Here is a 22,767-nt window from a genome sequence, read left to right as displayed (position 1 = left end):
TTTTTTGAATGAAAACATAGTATGATTTTGTTATTTTAAAAGATTGTTCTCATCTCTTCTTCTCATTTTCCCATTTACTTATTTTATTTGGGTAGCAATATGTGTGAATCGTTATATAACAAAAAGGGTATTTTTATTTTATTCAATCGATTATAATAAATTAATGCCATTGTCTAAGAGAAGATGAATTTACAGAAGAGGATGCAGCAGCAGCCGCTGCTGCACAATCTGCAGCACGCGAACAGTTATATCTTACTGAACAATTAGTTATATTCTTCATCCTATGATCGTTTTTCACTTTGGTTTTTCTTTTTTTCTCTCGACAACATGCATCACCATTTTTTTTCTTGTTGGCTCCACCACAGCAACCATCTTTGCCTCGTGTTTCTGGGGAACATTCGCAGTCTTCCTGTTGTTCTTGGATTTGTTCCTCCTCTTGTATTCGCTTTTGCTTGTTGATCTCTTTCTCTGTTAAACTTAGCTTATTGTCAATGTAAACGAGTTTGATAAAGTTGCCATAATCACAGGCTAACCCACGTCCATCTAAAGGAATTACATGTCGTACAATAGAGAAAGGCAAATTCTCGGCGGCTTCATCTTCATCATAATCTACAGAGTCATCCTCATCTGCAACACAGATACGTCTATATCTGAGAGGAGCCTCCGCCAAAGTTCCAGCAGTAGTAAACTGTGCTGCTGCTGCTGCCGCCGCTGTTGTTGCTGTTGATCTAAACAGACTTAAAAATGAAGTAGATGCATCTTCCTTCAGTGGGACAATGTCCTCTGATATATCCAAACTAAAAGTCTCAATAGGAATTTTGGCATTATTATCATCTGTAGGATCATAGTATTGAAGAGGGGCAAACCAGGCCTCCCATTCCATCTTCCGTGCTCGCCGTCTTCGTACACCGGCCAAAACTTTATCGCAAAAGACCAAACCATGACCTCCAAGCTGATCAATTTTACCAAGAAAAGCAGGTGAAAGCTCAATATGTGCCACACCTCCAAGTTGTTCAATATCTACAAGTGCAGATAAATGATGATTATCGTTTGTTGACTTTTTCATTGATGAATTATATCGAATAGAGACTCTCTTAGGTCGAGAAGGTGATCTTCGTCGTCGTGTGGTAGACTCACTTCCTTCATCCAGTTTGTGATGTTTGTACTGCTTTCTGTGATAATCACGCGTACATAATGTACATGATCCTTCATGGCCACTACCTTCTGATCGTTCTAACCGCCAGGCATGTACTTTATTATCTGCTGCGCTTGAAGCCACCAAAAATCCATTGCCAAAGCAAGTATCACATCCTCGGCACAGTCCTGGACCATTCTCAACTTCGCAGTACCGTGTCACAACGACCTGATGAATTGCCCCTCGATGATTATGCTTGTCAGTGCTAGATGACTCCGAGTGGTGATTGCCAACTACACTCTCTGTATCTGACAGACGATCATTGAAGTTTGAAAAGTGACGAATAGGTCCACCCAATTCCTTATTGTTGCTGTTATGTTGCTGCTGTTGCGCTTTACCAGAAGAGAGCGTGCAGACGGATTGACCTGTTTCAAAGTTCCACACCTTGACTGTGCCATCCAAGGATCCGGAAACCAAGATACCCATGCCACCTACAGGTATCTCAGCGGCAATAGACGTAATCGGACTATGTTGATCAACTGTATAGGCCAGAGTCCACTGGCTCGTCGTCTTCTGCATTCGACGTTCCCAGCATTTGATTGTTCCATCCTTTGAGGCCGTAAAGACCCAGATAACACCTAATTTACGATGAGGGGCCTTGGCGTCTATCACACATATCTGAGTAATATCCCGTGTGTGACCTGTCTTGATTGTCTGAAAGCATTCACCAGAGAGTATGTCCCATTCACGAATTAGGCCATTTTTATGAATAGATAGTATGCAATTTTGAGATATGTTTGTTTCTGATTGACAGCGAGCTGCTGCTTCCGCGATTGAAGGATCACAATACTCCGGAATAGCACCTATAAACTGAAGATCTGTAATACGATCACCACTGCGATGTTTAGTCTGTTGTTGTTGATGTTGATACTGCTGCTGATGTTTTGTCTCTGTTGTGTGAAATCGGTTGCGTATTGTTTGCGACGAGGCTTCCTCCGTCTGTATTTGAATATGATGATCTAGGTCCATCTCACTTATCAATTTCCCTTCTGCAAGATCCCAAATACGAATAGTATGATCATCAAACCCAGCTGCGATCCATCTGTTACCCTGATCCACCTTGGCACAAACTGGTTTAGAATTTGTGCTTTTTGATACCAAGATGGGCTGGTGTCTTCTTCTCGCTCTCTTACTGTAAGCTGGATTCCAAGAGGCGCGTAAAATTCCATCTTGAGAATGTGTTTTATCTAATCTTGCCATCCATTTAGCCTTTTCAGCATCCCAAAGGACTAAGCGACCATCTTGACCACATGAAACAAGGCTTCCTTTAGCATTTGAGTTTAAATTTTGAATATCAGCGACATGTTGATGACTCAACGTCTGGACACGCACACTCTCGACATGAGCTTGTTTTTGATTGAAGATGGCCTGTGTTGTGATAGCACCTCGGTGCAGTCCATCGGCGTCATAATCGCGTTTGCTGTTGCTATCCTTGACATAGACCTTGTAGAGTTCATGAATGGATCGAGTAAAGTTCAAGATAGCCAAGACAGATTTATTAAATGTACGGACAAGTAAAGGTAGCAACCATTGATCTCGCCATTTGGGTGTCATCCAAGTAATAATACCAATGAGACATAGCCAGAGTATAAGCGCAGGTATGTTTATGCCTAATAAAAAGACAACAATACGCTGAATGACAGAATAGATAAAGAGACGAAAGAGCGAAGGTGGTACTTTGGACTTGTAGTGAATGGTAAGTGATTTTGAGAGATAATGGTTTCGTACTTTGTCTACATAGGTTTGAACGTCTTGTGGAGCATTAGAATCGTAAATAAACAAAGAAGGTGGATCCACCTCGATCCAGACTGATTCCTTTTCTGGATTGACAATTGACCAGAACTGATTAGATAGTTGATATACATCAGATTGATAGTCAGGTATGTATGCTTTGGTTATATTCATTGTAGTGAATGGTGATGACATCCTTTTCATTGTATGAATTTGTTTTTCCCTTTTTGTGAATAAAGAAAGCCCAAGTACAATAAAGCACAACTATGTATAGAGTAAGTTTTTTTTTTTTTTTTTTTTTTTTTTTTGACTGTTATTTCTTATTACCATTAAAGCATTATATACTCGGGGGGTTTTGAAATCTTTACATTCAGCACAAGATTTAAAATCTTCTTTATTCGGTGTATCTTGTACAGGGCAAAAATCCGGAAATTGCTGAATAATATCTGGATCATAATTGGCTATTTCATGTAATCTCTTTGACATTTGTCTATCGTCCAAATCTACTAACTTATAACGAGAACTTTTTAGTTTACAGTTACTTAACATCATGTGTATTAATTTACTTCTACACGTTTAATATCTATCGACAACACAGCGATAACAAATGTCATTTCTAATAAATAATCAACTATGAGTGCTACTTTAACAAACAAACAAAACTGTTTAATCATCGGTATATTCATTGCAGTGCCGACGCTAAGTATCATGAGTTCTGCTAATAAAGTTGCTGTCATTGGTATTCCAACACTTTTAAGCCCTAAGTTGGTTGTCAATTTCTTTTGTGTAAAAATCATTCAATGTATGTACACAGACCTCTGCTTATCTTTTCCTTAACAATCATATCACATCCAGCATCCAAGACTGCATTTGTGAGCAAAAAAACATTTTCCAAGCAAGCAATATTCACTGTTAATAATAATAAAGGCCAAGATACATCATTTAATGTGATCCCGAGTTTGTCAAAAATGCCCCAAGTTGTGGTAAAACAAGCAATAGATAAAAAGACAGCAGCCAATCCGAATGTATACCCAGATTTAATAAGATTTGACCTACTAAATGCGATGGATACAAAGTAAAAAATGACAATGTAAGCGATGACGAGTAATTGTACTCTAGAGGATACATCATAAGGAAACAATTTAAACTAAAAAGTGTATTTAATATGTTTTTACATTTTAAAAATTTTGTCATGTTTACCTTATACTGGAGTATGTATGAGGGTGTATCTAAGGTATTGTAATACCAGTGAGATTTTCTCCAGGGTTCCTGCTGAACGTGGACCATATCAAACTCTTGCTGAATCTTTTCGATAATATTATTCCAAATGATAAAAGTGTCTGGTTGTTGTTTTAATACAAATGATAATAGAATAGCATCTGCTTTTAGATAGTCTCCTTGTTGATTAAAACTAATATTGGCATAAATTGAAAAGGGATGTGATTCATATTTTTGAACATTGGTATAACTGCTGTGCTTCTTCCAGTCTTGCTCATCTTTAAATAAAGGTGGTGCTTGAACAAGACATTGATCGTCTTGTTGGTGGCAGATTTGGAATAAGGCCTCACTAGCTATTATATTTGAATATATTTCATGAGCTTGTTGAACAAGATCAAATGTGATGGGTCTATCAATATGAGAAAGTCGGATCTGTTGAATGTTGTAATTGAATGAAGCAGTTGAGTTGTCAAATTGAACATGAGGTGAACTCTGCCAACATTGACCATCGAGTGATGCAAGGTGAATAGAAGGTAATGAGAATTGTCTTTTGATAACAGGTAATGAAAAATAAGATATAAAAGAAAACGAAAGTAAAAGTAATAAATTAGTTCTAGAAGCAATAAGTTGGCCATAGCGATAATAGTGCTCAGACAATTTCTGAGAACACCTTTGAACCACTCTTATTGGCATTTTCTTTTCAAGAAATTAAAAAAAAAAAAGAAAAACAGAAGAAAAAAAAAATTGACTTTTCTTTTTTATAAAAAAATCGCCGCCTTTTTCTTTTTTCTTTTTTTTTGTTTTTTTTTTTGTTCTTTGACTAGACTTTGTCCCTTGATTCAATATGTGTTACTTTTTTGCTATGCTTACGACTTTATATTAATATTTTTATGTCAAACTGTATTTTTTCACATAAAATTATTTTTATTATGACCAAGTATGATTGGTTGATGAATAGCATTCATGAAACGAATCCAACCATGATAAATATGCCTGCTATTTTTATATCTCAGTTGTATGCAAATTACTATCATTAAACATATACTCTTAAATCCAAATATTTCTATTTTTCGTGCTACTTTCGGAATCAATGTAAAACGTGTATTTAACATATGCACATGTGAAATGAACAATGCAGGTATATCCTATCAGTTTCAATTTCAGTTCTCATTGGTCATCATTATTTAAAAATAGCTTGCACAAAGGAGGACATGTTTACATAATACTTGTAACCATACTCTCCACATTAGTCTACAATATTTCTTTTAAATTTAAAAAATCTCTTTTAGGCATTATTTAATGAAAGACATAACAAAAAAAAGAAAAAATAGGACAAATATTATTGGGTCCCAAGTAAAGTTTCTTTGCGGAATGCCAACTAAATATAAAAAAGACTGAAGGCTTTCTGCCCAGTTTTGAATTGAGTGAGAAAAAAAAAAACATAAAAAAAAAAAAAGAAATTGACGTGCGTGACAAGGGTGCAAACGTAAATAGTTGAAATACACAGTTGCGCTGAGACGATATCAAAGTAATATGCTCATTATTATAGTTGAATTGTGTATAAACACATATATTTTTAATAAAAGGCTGATGCTTTTTCTTTTTCTTGGTTACATCTAAATCTTTGGCTGATGAAATATTCCAACCAAACATGTCATAGAAAGAAACATAAAAAAAAAATGCTAAACACAGCATTTAAACAAGATAAAATATCTAAATATACTGAATTTGTAAATCCTTTTTTTTTTTAAAAAAAAAAAAAAAAAAAAAAAGAAGAAAAAGGAACCATTAAAAGATAGCATCAAGTTCAGGGTCGTACTAATAGGCAAAGCAACAAGGCTTTTATTTCATTGCAGTCTTATTTTACTTTTTTTGTCTCTTTTCCTTTCATATAATAAAAAAAAATGGCCTCATCAGACTTTGGTAGTCCTTTAAGAAAGTATAAACTCGTATTTTTAGGAGAACAGAGTGGTAAAGGAAAAACGATTATTATTTCCATATAAAAGCCCAGTTTAATTAATACTAAAGGTAAAAGTTGGCAAGACTTCGCTCATTACTCGTTTTATGTATGATACATTCGATAGCTCATATCAGGTTTTTTATTCTTTTCATTTAATGCCTTCATCTAAGCCTACTTACCTAATTTCTTTGTATAAACATACAACAGGCAACGATTGGTATCGATTTTTTATCAAAGACGATGTATTTAGATGATAAAACTGTTCGATTACAGCTTTGGGATACAGCTGGCCAGGTATTCTCTTACTCCCCAGCCTATTCTTCCCCTCTCCCAAAATAACTTTGTTTAAAACTTAATATGCAATTATATGTCAGGAGCGTTTTCGAAGCTTGATCCCAAGTTATATCAGAGATTCTTCTATAGCAGTGATCGTCTATGATATATCTAGTAATTATATTTAAAAGATAATGGTTTGAATATAATTATAACAAAAAAAAAGGTAGGAGCACATTTTTGAATACAACCAAATGGATAGATGATGTAAGGGCCGAAAGAGGAAATGAAGCCATTGTGATCTTGGTGGGAAACAAAACAGATATTAATGAAAAAAGGTAATAACTTCATATAGAATGTACTTGTAACTCACACATTTTAAAGAAAAGTGACTACAGAAGAAGGCGAGAAGAAAGCGAAAGAATTGAACATTATGTTTATTGAAACAAGCGCAAAGGCTGGGCATAATGTATAAAGAACAAGTCATTTTTATATTGAAATATTCATCATTACTTTCAGGTAAAATCATTGTTCAGAAAGGTTGCTCAAGCTTTACCGGGAATCAACCCACAAAGTCAATTAACCAGTTCGGAAAAAGATTCAAGTAAGTCCATATTCAAAATAATGCAATAGAAAAAGTTTAATATCCTTTTCCATGTAGTGCAAAAAATTAATCTTGATAAATCTGACTCAGAAGCAAATGGTTGTGCTTGTTAGACAACCCAATAAACAAAAAGTCTTTTCTGCCTTAAATTTAAAAACCGCATTATTTGTCAATCCAATAGAAAAAATTCAAGCAGTAAAATATTTCATCAACAGATTAAATTATAGTAATACATAGCTTTGTAATAAGCTTTGTATCCATGTTCTTTTTTTTTTTTTGCTTGTGAGGACTTTAGGCTTTGGAGAAAGAGGAGGTGAGATTACCGCTTTTCTGTATTTTGAATATGATTTTGCGTTAGGTTTAGAAAATTTGAATAAATCTAAATGACCAACAATAAATGCTTGTTACAAATATTTGAAAGCAGTCATAATATTTTCAGGATAATTATAAATAAAATTTTTCACATTTCCCTCATAACGCGTCTTGATAAAAACCACAGATAATATGAACACTAACAATATCACCAACATGAGTGATGATTTGAAGTATTGTAGTATCTGGCATATCATACTAGTATATTAAGCAGTAATTCTTTTTGTTATTAGAACTTTTCGTGCGATTCCTTTACCAGTGATGGTAAATATATTGTGAAAGTAGTTGATAATTGCATTAATGCTTGTTCCTGTCCAGATACGGCTAAGATTTGCAAGCATATCTTCTTGACAAGTCGTATTATACGAATTCATTTCTCATTGTGCTTTTCCTTGTTTGAGCCACTTTCTGATGACTTGCCAGATGTTGAAGACAGCTGCGATATTGATGAAGCAGAAAACTTTCGTCTTGCTGAATATCTTGAAAATATTCAGAAATATCACAACTTGTTTAACAGCATCTATCAGCAGGAAATGAGCAAGATTAAGTCTGGTATGCGTATGCATGCATTGAGGAAAATGAAAGACGCCATGAAGAAATCTGTTGCCAACATCAGTGATGTTGATGAGAGCTCTGCTTCTCTTCCTCCTAGACAAAGACAACAATTTTTTTTGTCATGTAATATTATTAAAATAAAACTTCAAAAATTTCATCTCTCAAGTATTAAGTAGAATATTTTAATATTTTTTTTTCCTGTAACTAGCATTTATCGTTGGTCATTTGGATTTATTCCCTGTTGAACCAAAAGAATTCAGGAAAGAGATCTTTCGCGTTGCCTTATATACTCTTGCGGAACATCCGGATATTTCCGTTTTGACAATTTTACAAAAAATGGTCAATGCCTTTATGCCAAAAGCAATTGGTGAACGTTTGGATTTGATGACAACAAAAATGTTATTGGAAAAGGATTTCAAATCAAACGTAGACATTTCAGCTCTGAAGCTGTCGGCTTCACACATGATAGATTGTGTGAATAAAGAAACAACGTCAATCTATATATAATATACTGTAAAATGATCAAAAATTGTACATGAATTTAAACCACGATGTAAAAAAATGGCTGCTTCTTTGGCAGAGAGCTAAATTTTTAACCTTTCCCTCTTTTTCTTTATTTCTGTAAAACTTTTACTACTACTATGTCTGAAACTAACGAACCTCGTCACTGTAGTGGTTGTAGAGTGCATATGCCTAACCCTGGTCGTTATAGAACTTGCGAGAACTGTCGTGTAATAACTTATTTTGACCGAAACATAAAAGTATTTATCTAACTTATATATTATAGGCACGACGAGTAAACCACTATCGTACTCAAAGCACAAGAACTTCGGTAGCTAGAAAGCCTTTGGCTTATATATCAGAATTGAGCAGATTCGCCTCGTGGTCACCAGGTCGTATGGATAAAGTATGTCAGCACTGTGGTGCACTCCATTGTGTTTAGGATAGGGGAGTTTTAGGTAAAAAATAGTATAACAACAAAGATAAAGAAATACTGTTAGAACTTGGTATCTCTTTATTAAGTTAAGATAACTAAGATTGAATATATTAAATTCTACATGTAAAAAGTGAGATTATTTATAGACATGATACGGATAAAGAATTAGGACAGATTTATGATCAACTCGACAGAATAGATGATTACTATTTCTAATTATTAGTTTAGCCTGTTCCTAGCTTGTATTGTCAATTATGCTATTAGGATGGTTTCAGATAACTCTGGATGTAGGACTATTTAAGGAGATGGTACGGATGAATATAAAATCCTCTAGTTCCGTGATTGGATATTATGGATAATAATAATATCTCAGTTAGGATAAATGTTTTCATGATTAAAGATGATCCGGTAAGTAATTGGCATTCCGTATTCAACATGCTCATATCATCAATAAACTATATTACAACCATGTCATTTTATTTGACTGTGTGAAGTTAATATGAATAAAGCTTTATATAAAAATCTAATCAAAGTCTTTTATTGATCTGTGTTGGGAATAATGTTATAAATGATTCCAAGTTATGTCAACATATTATTCAGGATCATATCCGATTCCTTTTACTAAAATAAAGTGACTATAATCTTATGTATCCTTAACATTATCCTCCACCAGATTCAACAACACCTTGTTGATTCGGCATAAGAGTGAATAGGTATGCGTATGAAATGTCTAATCAATTTGGTAGATCATTTTCATGTTAAATTGTGGGGTAAGTTACCGTGACTATCTTTGTCCGTGATTTTTTTTTTTTTTTATATTATTATTTTTTCTCCTTGTTAAGTCTTCTCTTTAACAATCTTTCTTCTCTACTAAGCTTTGTAGGAAGAGTTCTTTTCTTTGTCTCAACAGAGTGTACTTTTTTCTCATCACTCACTTTAGGTGTGGAATTTATATTGAACTCATTATGCTTGGAATTGAATGATGCTTTATTCACAATGTGTTCAGCTCTCTCATGTTCCAACTTTTTCAGTTCGTCTTGTTTATCCCAATATTTCTCTATGATAGTTGGGTCTGTAAAATCACTAGCCTTTTGCCATGGGTTAGCACGTTCGCCATAACCAGCCCATTTAACTAAAAACTCTCGATGACCGATTGGTCCGCGATGGTCACGAATGTCTTCAACTTCGTAATATTCATTTTCGATATTTGACTCATCCATGTTGACAACTTTTAATTCAGATGACGTGTAATTACGATGTAATAATTCATTCTGCTCATCTTTCAATTCATATGAACCTCCTCTATTCTTTCGAACCACTGTATAGGGACCTTTATATAATGGAGCAAGTTTACTTGTCCTATTTTCTAGTATTCAAGTACTATCTGAAAGATGATAATTTATGGTCTGAAATAAACTCGATTAAGCATATCAAATTTACAGGTTTGAAAGGTGCGTCTAAAGAATTGTTTGAGCAAATAATTAAGGTAATGTGCCATGAATATCAAAGTAATGGTGATGTTGGTACTTACTATATTATAGGGAAGTACGGATGATAATGGGATAATGAATAAAAAAAAAAAGCTAGAAAAGTCAATTTGTAAAATGAAGATGGAGTTACTTGATGAAGATTGTAAAGATGAGGAGCTTATGGAAATAATTGAAGTCCTTCAATTAGTGGCGATATATTGTATTGATGAATCATCACATAATAGTACAAAGAGTGAGATGTCTTATTATAAAGACGTTTCTCGTATTTTAGAAATCATTATGAGAAATACGTCATTTAAATTGAAAGAGTACGTAGAATAATAAAAATTTAATGAAATATCCATATTCATTTTTTTTTTCTGTTAGTGATGAAAACGTCAGTCAGATAACAAAAGATGTATGTTCAAAGATACAAAAACAATTCAAAACCAATATTGCTATGTCCGGCCGTAAAATAGATCTGCTAACTGAAGCTAGTGGGTTGGAGGTTTCTGCAAACGAATGGAAAAAGAATGTATCTAAACAAATAGCAGATAAACAACAATCCAAAAATGCTCGTATTAATAAGGCAATCTTGAACTTTTGGCATACTTTACCGATGCAGGAACGCCATAAAACAAACATGTGTACATTATCAATGGGTTGGATCGGTAAGAAAATAAAAGTAAATAAAATAAATAGGTAAATCAACTCATTTTTATATAGGCGAGTCTGGTTACATGTTTACAGTAACAACCCTTCCGACGCTTACTGAAACAGACTTTGACAACATCCTGGACTCACTTTTACCAGACGGGACCCCTATAGCCTCTTTGAAAACAAAATGGTTTCGCGAACCTCAGCTACCCCACTCATCCACGTTTCCAGCATCATATCCGCGTGCGAGTCCTACTGCCTGGCGCCTTTTTTGGAAGGCATCTATCCCACACAGAGCTTACACGTTACTCTGGAGACTTTATCATCACAAAATGCCGTGTAAGGAACGTCTTCACCAGTTAATCCCAACCCGATTTCCAGAACCTGATTGTGTATATTGTGGCGGTGTCGATTCTGAAGAACACTTTGTCTGGTCTTGTCCCTTCAAACATGAAATCTGGCAAACAATTTCTTCTCGTTTTTTCGTTGATCCTGCCAAATTGACTTATAGCCTCATTCAACTCCCTCCTTCCTCTGACCTTGAAGTCGCTCCTTCATTCTCTGTGACCTACTTGGATATCATCGCTTCTGTGCTGCTCTCTCTATGGCAACTTCACTGGAAATTTATTTTTGAAGACCATCAATTCTGGCCTCAGGAAGTCGTAGCAAGAGCCACTAGGCAAATCCTCAAGATTCACAAAGAAAACAATAGTCGTTTACTACAAGGCTAATCCATAGGGTGTTTCCTCTCAGTTCTCTACCTCAGGTTTCTTTGACATTATCACACTTAACACGGATTGCAAATCAAAAATAACAAAAACAAACTAACAAAAAAACACAAAATAAGAAACTGATTGTACTTTATTTACCGCTTACAATGGTGTACGCCTTGCGGCACCTAAATGAAATCCTCCTTTTACAAAAAAAAAGAAAAAAAAAAAAAGTTTACAGTAACAAAGTTCAAAGATACATTCGTTGCAAAATACCATTCACCGTTGGCATACCTTTATTTTGTATCTGATGCGCCTGAATTTATTCAAACACTTGAATCATTGTATGAATGGAAAAACCACCAAATGTACATTAAGAGTATAGTTGCACTTGCATATAGAAAAAGACTCCAAGCCAAAAAAAATTCAAAATTTTATGCCAGACGATCTTCCCTCACCAAATCAGTCACCAAACGTCCTCTTCAGCCCCAGAAAAAAATGGAAGACACAAGAATCCGAAGCCAATGATGAACAAACATTTACAACGGACATTGAAGGGGAGCCGATTGAAGATTTGGAAGAAGAATTTTTAAACCAACTTTAATAAAAAAAATCTTCCATTATATCATGCTAGTATCTGAAATAATTTCTCTATTAGTAATAAACTTACTAGCGTTTTGCATTTTGTTATAATATTTAAATTAAATAAAAGAAAAAAGCAGTTGAATCCTTTACGATCTTTTTCGATTATTTATATCTTTTGTTCTAATCTCTTGGCGCAAAATTATCATTCTCCTTGACGCAGATATATAATTAAAGTCAACGCAAAAATTCTCTAAACGTAACGCAAAATCATATTCAAAATACAGGAAGTAAATGGAAAGTCCCTTTAAATCATATAAGCCACAAAAGTGACGTAATTTGCTGGAACCAAATTATATTTACCCAAAATAACGCAACTATTTGTGAACAACTTATTCACGTCTTTCTTGTTTTATTTGGCATTTGGACTAATTTTTTATTTTAAATCTTTGGGCCTGGTAAAAACAGTAAACAAAATCTTGATCATTTCACTAATATTTCTTTATTATTATTATTTAATAAAGCAATAAATAATACAATGGCCGAGAATTATGCCAAAGCAAATCAATATCAATATGCTGCGACATCTAGTCTAGTTTTACAAGCCAATCGCAAAGGCTTGCCCCGTAGAGATCAAGAACCTACAGGTGAACCAGATTCACTTTGGGGAAAAATCGATCCCAAAGATTTCGGTACACGTGCTGAACGTGAAATGCCCAAGGGTATTGAAGAAAAGAAGAAAAAGGCAGCAGCCAGACAATCTGAAGAAGCACTTGAAAGAAAACGCAAAAAGAGAGAAGAAAATGCGATGAACAGAGCTTATGGCCATACATCTGTTCTTTCAGCTACTGAAGATTGGGAAGGACTCAACTACAGACCTCGTGCAGGAACTCGCGAAGCCTATGAACTCATCTTGTCATTTGTTTACGAATATTTGGGTGATCAAGAACGCAGCATCATTCGTAGTGCAGCAGATGTCATTTTGGAAACATTAAAAACAGACACACTCAAAGACTTTGACAAAAAGAAAGAAATTGAAAAAGTTCTTTCAGCTAATATTGAATCTGAAAAATTCGCTCAACTTGTCAACTTAGGCAAGAAAATCACAGATTACTTTGCAGAAGGAGATGCTATGGATGTTGATGATAATGGCGATAAAGTAGGTGAAATTGATGCCAATTTAGGTGTTGCTGTTATTTTTGATGATGAAGACGATGATGAAGACGACCAATTTGAATTAAAGGAAGAGGATGAAGACGATTTAGACGAAGAAGAGCAAGCTGCTGCGGCTGCTGCGGCTGCGGCTCGCCAGGCTGCGGAGCAAGAAGAAGTAACTGAATCTAGTGATGAAGAGGATGGTTTTAAAACTGTACTACCTGGCCAAGAAAAGAAAAAGAAGGGAAAAAAGTCTGCATTCTCAACGGAACCTACTGATGATATTTATCCTCATGATATTGACGCATTCTGGCTTCAACGTCAAATAGCTGCTCACTACCCTGATCCTCATACAGCACAAGAAAAGACTGTTCAAGCATTTGATATCTTGGGATCAGAAACTATTGATATTCGTGATTGTGAAAATGAATTGATGGGACTATTTGACTACGATAAATTTGACCTTGTGCGTATTCTCACCAAGAACCGTGATCTCATCTACTGGTGTACTCGTCTTGCTCGTGTGGATGGCGATGAAAAGGCTGTTCTTGAGAAAGAAATGCAAGAGAAAAATATGGGTTGGATCTTGAGAAGTCTTGGCGGTGATCGTCAGCGTCGTGGTGAAGCTCTTGAAAGAAAGGGAGTCGTTGATACTGCTATGGAAATCGATGAGGAATCCAAAGCATCTCATCGTAGTCGTGGCCAATTACCTACAACTGTCACCATCACTCCTGGTACCACGGTTGCACCTCGCCAAATGCTTGACTTGGACTCTCTTGCGTTTGAACAAGGTGCTCACTTAATGTCTAACAAAAAGGTAAAGCTGCCTGATGGATCCTTTAAGCGCTCCAAGAAAGGCTATGAGGAAATACATATTCCTGCACCCAAGCCTGATCAGTTTGCCGCTAATGAAAAGCTTGTTCCTATTAAAAGCATGCCTGATTGGACACATGATGCCTTTGCTGGTGCAACCTCTCTCAATCGTATCCAAAGCAGATTATACCCTACTGCTTTTGATAGTGACGAAAACCTTCTCTTGTGTGCTCCTACTGGTGCTGGTAAAACTAATGTTGCTATGCTCACCATCTTGCATGAACTTGGCAAGAACCGTGATCCTGAGACTGGTTTAATTGATCTTGATGCTTTCAAAATTGTCTATATTTCTCCCATGAAAGCTTTGGTTGCTGAACAAGTTGGTAATTTTAGTCATCGTTTGAAGCCTTATGGTATTTCTGTTGCTGAATTAACTGGTGATCGTCAGTTAACAAAGCAACAAATTGCTGAAACTCAGATCATTGTTACCACACCTGAAAAATGGGATGTTATTACACGAAAAGCATCTGATCGCAGCTACACCTCTTTGGTAAGATTGATCATTATTGATGAAATTCATTTGCTTCATGACGATCGTGGTCCTGTTTTGGAAAGCATTGTTTCTCGTACTATTCGTAACATGGAACAAACACAAGAGCTTGTTCGTCTTGTTGGTCTCTCAGCTACTTTGCCTAACTATGCTGACGTTGCTGCCTTTTTGCGCGTGGATTTTAAAACAGGCTTATTTCACTTTGATAGCTCTTATCGTCCATGTCCCTTAAAGCAACAATTTATTGGTGTTACTGAGAAGAAAGCCATCAAACGGTTCCAAACAATGAACGAAGTTTGTTATGAAAAAGTGATTGAGCAAATTGATCAAAAGGAAGAGAATCAAGTTCTTGTTTTTGCTCATTCACGAAAAGAAACAGCAAAGACTGCCAAAACTCTCCGTGACATGGCCTTGGAAAAAGACACTATCACTCGTTTCTTGAAGCAAGATTCTGCCAGTCGTGAAATTTTACAGTCTGAAGCAGCTACAGTTAAGGATGCTAACCTTCAAGACCTCTTGCCTTATGGTTTTGCTATTCACCATGCTGGTATGACTCGTGCTGACCGTACATTGGTTGAAGAATTATTCGCTGATGGTCACATCAAAGTGCTTGTCTCCACTGCCACACTTGCTTGGGGTGTGAATTTACCTGCCCACGCTGTTATCATTAAGGGTACTCAGATTTATTCTCCTGAAAAAGGTCGATGGGTTGAATTATCGCCTCAGGACATATTGCAAATGTTGGGTCGCGCTGGTCGTCCACAATACGATACTTACGGTGAAGGTATTATCATTACTTCTCATTCTGAACTTCAGTACTATTTGTCGCTTCTTAATACTCAACTTCCTATTGAATCACAATTTATTGCTAAGTTGGCTGACAACTTGAATGCTGAAATTGTTCTTGGAACTATCAGAAACCGCGATGAGGCTGTTCAATGGTTAGGATACACTTATTTGTATGTCCGTATGCTACGTAACCCATCACTCTACAGTATCTCCTCTGATGACATTGAGGATGACCCACATTTGGAACAGAAGCGAGTTGACCTTATTCATTCAGCTGCTAGTATCTTGGATAAATGCAACTTAATCAAGTATGACAAAAAGTCAGGTCGTTTCCAAGTAACTGAGCTTGGACGTATTGCCTCTCACTACTATGTCTCTCATCATTCCATGTCTACTTACAACCAACACCTGAGACCCATGATGAGCGAAATTGAACTGTTCCGTGTCTTTGCGTTATCTGATGAATTCAAATATATCCCTGTACGTGAAGAAGAAAAGATGGAATTACAAAAGTTACTTGAGCGTGTTCCAGTCCCTGTCAAGGAAACTTTAGAAGAACCAACAGCAAAGATTAATGTTTTATTGCAAGCCTACATTTCTCAATTAAAATTAGATGGTTTTGCTTTGGTATCTGACATGGTGTATGTGACTCAAAGTGCTGCCCGTATCATTCGTGCCATGTTTGAAATTTGTTTAAAGCGTGGTTGGGCGCAATTAACCAAGAAAGCCTTAAATCTATGTAAGATGGTTGAAAAGCGTATGTGGCTACCCATGTCTCCTTTGCGCCAATTCAAGTCAATGCCTCAAGACATAGTTCGCCGATTGGAACGTAAGGAGTTCCCTTGGGAACGTTACTTTGACTTGAATCCACAAGAGCTTGGTGAACTTCTTGGCCAACCAAAGTTAGGCCGTACGCTTCACAAATATGTCCATCAATTCCCCAAATTGGATCTTCAAGCTCATGTACAGCCGGTGACCCGTTCCTTGCTCAAGGTTGAACTTACAATTACTCCTGATTTCCAATGGGATGAAAAAATACATGGTATTGCTGAAGCCTTCTGGATAATGGTTGAGGACGTAGATGGTGAACACATTTTGCATCATGAATATTTCGTACTGAAGCAAAGGTATGCTGAGGAAGAACACTTTGTGTCATTTACTGTACCATTGTTCGAGCCTTTGCCACCTAATTATTATGTTACTGTGGTCGCCGATCGATGGTTACATTGCGAAACGAAATTGCCAGTGTCTTTCAAGCACCTTATCTTGCCTGAAAAATATCCTCCTCATACAGAACTTCATGATCTTCAACCTTTACCTGTCAGTGCTCTTCGCAATCCTGACTATGAAAAGCTATATGCTGGCTGGATTAATCACTTTAATCCCATCCAAACGCAAGTTTTCAATGCATTGTATACTACAAATGATAATGTACTAATTGGTGCCCCTACTGGTTCAGGAAAGACGGTCTGTGCTGAATTTGCTCTTCTTCATTTGTGGAACCAAGCCTCCGATTCTCGCGCAGTCTATATTGCACCTTATCAAGAGCTTGTTGACCAACGTGTCTCTGACTGGTCTGCCAAGTTTAGTAAACTGGGCCAAGGTAAAGAAGTAGTGGCTTTGACAGGTGAAACAAGTGCGGATTTAAAATTGCTGGAACGTGGTGATATTATCTGCTGTACGCCTGTCCAATGGGATGTTATTTCGCGTCGATGGAAGCAAAGAAAGAACGTGCAAAACGTGGATCTTTTTATTGCTGATGAAGTTCATATGCTTGGAAGTAGCATGGGCCCTACATATGAGGTAATTGTATCAAGAATGAGGTATATTGCCTCTCAAACACAACAGCCTATTCGAGTTGTTGCTTTGGGTACTTCTCTTGCTAATGCTCGCGATTTGGGTGAATGGATTGGTGCTACCTCTCATTCTGTCTTTAACTTCCATCCATCTGTACGTCCTGTACCTTTAGAAATCCATATTCAAAGTTACAACGTTCCCCACTTTGCTTCTCTCATGATGGCTATGGCTAAACCAACTTATATTGCTGTCACTCAACATGCAGATAATAAACCTGCTATTGTGTTCGTACCGTCAAGAAAGCAATGTAAATTAACAGCCGTAGACTTGATCACTTATTGTGTTGCTGACGATAAAGCTCATCAATTCCTACACTGTAAGCCAGAAGAGGTTGTATCAATCTTGGAACGTGTGCAAGACAAGTCTTTGGTTGAAACCCTTCAACACGGCATTGGCTTTTATCATGAGGCGTTGTCAAAAGGAGATAAAAAGATTGTTGAACAACTCTTTGAGTCTGGTGCCATTCAAGTTTTGATTGCTTCTCGTGATACATGTTGGTCTCTTCCTGTTCGTTCACACATGGTTATCCTCATGGGTACTCAGTACTTTGAAGGCAAAGAACATAGATATGTAGACTATCCTATTACAGATGTTTTGCAAATGTTAGGTTCTGGCTGTCGACCTCTGGACGATGAAACTGGCAAATGTGTTCTTATGTGTCAAGCCAACAAGAAGGAATATTACAAGAAATTCTTATATGAAGGCTTACCAATCGAGTCTCATTTAGATCAACATTTGCATGATCATTTCAATGCAGAAGTAGTGACAAAAACGATTGAAAATAAGCAAGACGCAGTCGATTACCTTACTTGGACCCTTTTATATCGTCGTATGGCGCGCAATCCAAATTACTATGGATTGCAAGGCACATCACACCGACATCTCTCTGATCATCTTTCAGAACTTGTGGAAAGCACACTGACTGAACTTGAGGAAACTAAATGTATTACTATTGAAGATGAGATGGATATCAGCCCTCTTAACTTGGGTATGATTGCAGCCTATTACAATATCAACTACACAACTGTGGATATGTTTAGTGTCAGTCTAAAAGAAACTACGAAACTCAGAGGTCTTTTGGAAATTGTTTCATCAGCTACTGAATTCGATAATATTCCTATTCGTCACCATGAAGAAACTATTCTTCAACGCATTTATGATCGCGTACCCATCAAATTAGCATCACCCAAGTTTAACACACCAAGAATCAAAACAAACATCTTGCTGCAAGCTCACTTTTCTCGCGTTCAATTACCACCTGATCTTCAATCAGATCAAACGCTCATCTTGGAACGTGTTGTTCCTCTACTGCAGGCCTGTGTAGATGTCATCTCTTCAAATGGTTGGTTATCACCTGCTTTGTCTACAATGGAATTATCTCAAATGTCTGTACAAGCCATTTGGGACTCTGATTCACCACTTAAACAGATTCCTTACTTTACCAGCGACATCATTAAGCGTTGTGAAGATAATGGCGTCGAGTCAGTGTTTGATATTATGGAATTGGAGGACGATGTTCGTAACGACTGTCTTCGTTTGGACCAACGCAAGATGCGCGAAGTAGCTCGATTCGTAAATCGCTATCCTAATATTGAAGTTGGATTCGATGTTGCTGATAAGGATGAAGTGACAGCAGGCAGTGTAGTCAATGTGAAGGTTCAATTGGAACGGGAAGCTGAAGAAAATGAGGAAGTGGGGCCAGTGATTGCACCATTCTTCCCAAAGACAAAGGACGAAGGCTGGTGGATTGTCATTGGTGATACAGAATCAAAGACTCTGTTAGCTATCAAAAGAGTGACCTTACATCACAAACTCACTGTGAAACTTGATTTCATTGCGCCTAAGGCTGGTCAGCATACTTTGAAGGTTTACTTGATGTCGGACAGTTATAATGGCTGTGACCAAGAATTAGATATGGAACTAAACATCAATGAAGGAGAAGAAAGTGATGAAGATGAATCTATGGAAGAAGACGAAGAATAAATTTTCTTTTAATAAAATTGTATACAATATTTTGTCAATAAATATAATTTCAACTCACTTTTTTTTTTTTTTTTTTTTTTTTTTTTTTTTTTTTTTATAAAACTCAACAAACGTATGAAAGTATTCTTTTGTATGTGTTTACAACAACTTTCTCATATGAAGTCTGTGATTAAAATTATTATTGCTACTCTAGAAAGTAAAAAAGGGAAAGCTAGCAGATACAAACATAAAAGAAGATGTAATTTAAAACAATTAATCATCTATAAACGAGTACGTATGTGACTAAAGCACCCATTAAACAGCAATATACTCGACATAAGTATTATCTCTATCTGCAATTGTACTATGCAATTATAATGGATTAAAGCGTAACTGAAGCAAGTAAAAAAGACTGTTACTAATGAGCAGTGAATGCAAGAACACAGATTTATTCAATGTCATTGATCAATAATAATAATAATAATAATAATAATTTGGAAAAGTAAATAAATTAATTGGCAACAGGTGCAATTTGAACTTCAGGGACTTCTTGGTTAAAGACAACATAGTTGTTCTTCAAAAAGACATCACCCAAGATGGCAAGATCACCACCAGCAGCAAAACCAGCAATACATTTGTTACCATCCTTTTCAAAGATGAGGGAGTCAGAGGGAACTTCGAAGGTGGAAGAACCAAGGGTGAAGACAAGAGGTTGAAGCTTGGAAGTATCACAGGTGATACTGTAAGTACCATCGCCGTTGTCGGAAGCACCATAAGATCTAGCCACCTTTGCAGCAACGTCATCAGGAAGAAGTAAAAGAGTGGTACCAGTGTCGAGGATAGCATCAAAGGAAGCAGAAACTGTTGTGCCACCTATCTTGGTGCTCTTGACAGTAACACCCCAGAAGCCTTCTGAGTTATCGATAGGGACAGTAGTTAAGGAACCCTTGAACTTGGAGGAGTCATAGCCACCAAAGATATATTCACCTCCACCTCCGTTGCTTTGCTTACCGAGATAAACACCGAAGATGGGTCTGCTGATCAAACCTTGACTGATCAAATTGTCGACTGGAGTCTTGACGCCACGAACGGTTGTAATCGTGTTGAAACCAAGACCCAAGAGACCATCAATCACATCTGTAGCGAATGCACTAGATTCACGCTTGGCTAATTCAATAGTTTGCTTTTTAATCAAGAGACCTCCAAGGTTGACATTGTCTGTAGCTAAGATACCGCTTGCGCTAGAGCCATCACCGTAAGAGATGGACCAAGTGCGACCGTCGGCAGCGTAAGTGCTTGATTTTTTAGGATCATACTTAGTATGAGAATTGCTGCAAGAAGAGCATAAAGTGGATGCTAGAGAGAAAGAAAGAAAAAAAAAGTGAATAAAAGAAGGCCCAGCAATTTCAAAACTTCTTACCAAACCACATATCAGAAGAACCAGTATCAAAATCAAGTTTGAGCTTAATACCAGGAGTACCAACAGTGACTTCACCGTAGTATTCAACATCGTTTTCATAATCAACCATAGGAACAGAGCCACTGGCCTCGGTTGTAATTCCTCCGCTTCCAACCTTTCTTCTATTGTACTTGGCGAGAGCCTTATTAAGTGCATTTTTGGCGCTAGGTTTGTAGCTGTTGTTCTTGGCCAAAGGAATGTTAATTTTCTTGCCGTTGGGTGCAGCTTCGACAGCAAGTGTCATGGCAGCAAGTGCTACACAGGAGGAGATTAAAGTGAACTTCATTTTTCAGTAGAAAAGGATTGATTAAAAAATGAAGAAAGAAATGGTTTGATAGAGAAATGAACTTGGTGAATATCGGAATCCTTTATATACGTTTTCTTTCTCCTATTAATTGTAATAATTAATATTTTTTTTAAAAAAAATGTGTGTACGTGTATATGTGTACAATGGTAGATTGATAAACTGCGATATTGGCATGGAAGCATCGGATTTTCTGCTGTTGTTAAAAAAAAAAGAAATGCTGTTGTATTCTGGATAAATGTCCTTTCTGGGATCAATATCCTTTCTGGGATCAATATCCTTTCTTGGATTAACGTTGCTTAACTCTTTTTAGTGATTTCATCCCAATTAGAGTAAATTTAATTTATTAATTGTTACATTTAATTCAAATTGCTGTGATCTTAAATGTGCGACCTATTCTTATCAAGGTAGTAAGCAATGACTGGACTTTAAAAATTCAATATTACAATAGTTTACTCTAAAAGGAAATGATTGGATTTTTTTAGGTGACTTGAGATTGAAAATGAGATCACTTTTTTTTTTTGAAGAAATTCATGAGGGATCAAAGACGATCAAAATTCTAAAAAGAGACTTTCCAACATTTATTTTAGGCCTTTTTCGCTTAAATTAAATTTGAAATGGAATTCATCAATTACAACTCGCTATCTGATCAGTATGATTATGAATCGAGTTCAGATGAGCTGGAGCTTGAAAACGTTGCTCTCTAACATGGCAATATTGAAAAATTAATTGACTATGAGTCTGCCTCTGAAATGGAGGCAACGAAGATGGAGGCTGTTGTCGACAGTCTTGCCACTGAGATGAATGGCACTTTTATTGCACCTCATAAGAAATACAATAACTATGGCGTTAGTCAGATTTCCTACTTTCTAGAAATTATACTTGAGGAAGGGGTCACAGTACCCAATGCTACAGAAATGTGCATGGTACCGCGTACAAACTTTTCAACAAGTTTAATACGGGAGATGGAGTTATTATTCCCGGTAACGGAATAAAAAACGCAACAGAGGTACCCCTCAGAAGCCTTTCCCGAAACACTCTGTCTGATTGGCTCATTTTTCTTCTTGTACTATGGAGATGCATAACTGATAAATGCTCTTTGTCCCTCAAGCAAGCATAAAATTACACATTGAACATGAATACTTCACAAACAATTAAACTTTGTCATAAGATTGTTTCTGAATGGAAATTAAAAGGAGGAGCCTTCCCAAAAAAAAAAAAAAAAAAAAAAAAAAGTATTTATCGACGAAGTACTCAAAAAGATAACACAAGAAAATCCTTGAAGAACAGTACTACAGCCTATCACATTGTATATTTTGTAGAGGGTTTTATGGATGTCCTCGACAGGCATAACAAAAAGGGGCTCTTCATTGTAATCGACAACTGTAGGATTCATCACTCTCACTTTGTTGTTGATGCTATAAACAAAAGAGACCATAAGGATTTGTTTGTCATCCTGTTTACCTTTTCTGAACTTTATCGAGGAACGCTGGTCGAATATAAAAAAGCAACTTTCGAAGAAACCCACTCGATAAGAAAGACAAACCTACATCCTGTCTTGTTGAAGCATGGCCTCTCGTAGTTTCAAACTTTGTAAGTGTTCCTAGCTCATCAA

General features: G+C 36.5%; 9 protein-coding genes across 9 annotated transcripts; 5 read left to right on the top strand and 4 right to left on the bottom strand.

Annotated features, from left to right (window-relative positions):
• Positions 1–160: 160 nt before the first annotated feature.
• Positions 161–3,412, bottom strand: RO3G_02209 (uncharacterized protein; the record flags this gene model as incomplete). The annotated part of the gene is made up of 2 exons (XM_067656800.1): positions 161–3,190; positions 3,254–3,412. The coding sequence occupies 2 exons, from the start codon at positions 3,410–3,412 to the stop codon at positions 161–163; spliced, it is 3,189 nt and encodes a 1,062-aa protein (XP_067512901.1).
• Positions 3,413–3,963: 551 nt separating this feature from the next.
• RO3G_02208 (uncharacterized protein) lies at positions 3,964–4,837 on the bottom strand (the record flags this gene model as incomplete). The annotated part of the gene is made up of 2 exons (XM_067656799.1): positions 3,964–3,978; positions 4,127–4,837. 2 exons carry the CDS (start codon positions 4,835–4,837, stop codon positions 3,964–3,966), a joined length of 726 nt encoding a protein of 241 aa, XP_067512900.1.
• Positions 4,838–6,048: 1,211 nt separating this feature from the next.
• On the top strand, positions 6,049–7,094 carry RO3G_02207 (uncharacterized protein; the record flags this gene model as incomplete). The annotated part of the gene is made up of 5 exons (XM_067656798.1): positions 6,049–6,115; positions 6,640–6,715; positions 6,762–6,846; positions 6,897–6,981; positions 7,039–7,094. 5 exons carry the CDS (start codon positions 6,049–6,051, stop codon positions 7,092–7,094), a joined length of 369 nt encoding a protein of 122 aa, XP_067512899.1.
• Positions 7,095–7,509: 415 nt separating this feature from the next.
• RO3G_02206 (uncharacterized protein) lies at positions 7,510–8,084 on the top strand (the record flags this gene model as incomplete). Its single annotated transcript, XM_067656797.1, has 3 exons — positions 7,510–7,526; positions 7,587–7,617; positions 7,755–8,084. 3 exons carry the CDS (start codon positions 7,510–7,512, stop codon positions 8,082–8,084), a joined length of 378 nt encoding a protein of 125 aa, XP_067512898.1.
• Positions 8,085–8,549: 465 nt separating this feature from the next.
• RO3G_02205 (uncharacterized protein) lies at positions 8,550–8,851 on the top strand (the record flags this gene model as incomplete). The annotated part of the gene is made up of 2 exons (XM_067656796.1): positions 8,550–8,639; positions 8,696–8,851. The coding sequence occupies 2 exons, from the start codon at positions 8,550–8,552 to the stop codon at positions 8,849–8,851; spliced, it is 246 nt and encodes an 81-aa protein (XP_067512897.1).
• An 815-nt stretch (positions 8,852–9,666) lies between these two features.
• On the bottom strand, positions 9,667–10,065 carry RO3G_02204 (uncharacterized protein; the record flags this gene model as incomplete). Its single annotated transcript, XM_067656795.1, has 1 exon — positions 9,667–10,065. One exon carries the CDS (start codon positions 10,063–10,065, stop codon positions 9,667–9,669), a length of 399 nt encoding a protein of 132 aa, XP_067512896.1.
• Positions 10,066–10,774: 709 nt separating this feature from the next.
• RO3G_02203 (uncharacterized protein) lies at positions 10,775–11,702 on the top strand (the record flags this gene model as incomplete). The annotated part of the gene is made up of 2 exons (XM_067656794.1): positions 10,775–10,985; positions 11,041–11,702. The coding sequence occupies 2 exons, from the start codon at positions 10,775–10,777 to the stop codon at positions 11,700–11,702; spliced, it is 873 nt and encodes a 290-aa protein (XP_067512895.1).
• A 1,099-nt stretch (positions 11,703–12,801) lies between these two features.
• On the top strand, positions 12,802–19,410 carry RO3G_02202 (uncharacterized protein; the record flags this gene model as incomplete). The annotated part of the gene is made up of 1 exon (XM_067656793.1): positions 12,802–19,410. The coding sequence occupies one exon, from the start codon at positions 12,802–12,804 to the stop codon at positions 19,408–19,410; it is 6,609 nt and encodes a 2,202-aa protein (XP_067512894.1).
• Positions 19,411–19,900: 490 nt separating this feature from the next.
• On the bottom strand, positions 19,901–21,134 carry RO3G_02201 (rhizopuspepsin-1; the record flags this gene model as incomplete). Its single annotated transcript, XM_067656792.1, has 2 exons — positions 19,901–20,745; positions 20,810–21,134. The coding sequence occupies 2 exons, from the start codon at positions 21,132–21,134 to the stop codon at positions 19,901–19,903; spliced, it is 1,170 nt and encodes a 389-aa protein (XP_067512893.1).
• Positions 21,135–22,767: the final 1,633 nt, after the last annotated feature.

This window comes from Rhizopus delemar, genomic scaffold (assembly GCF_000149305.1).
Source record: "Rhizopus delemar RA 99-880 supercont3.1 genomic scaffold, whole genome shotgun sequence".
In the NCBI taxonomy this organism is placed as follows: domain Eukaryota; kingdom Fungi; phylum Mucoromycota; class Mucoromycetes; order Mucorales; family Rhizopodaceae; genus Rhizopus; species Rhizopus delemar.
Note: the sequence above shows the minus strand (reverse complement) of the source record. Positions and strands in the feature narration are given on the sequence as shown.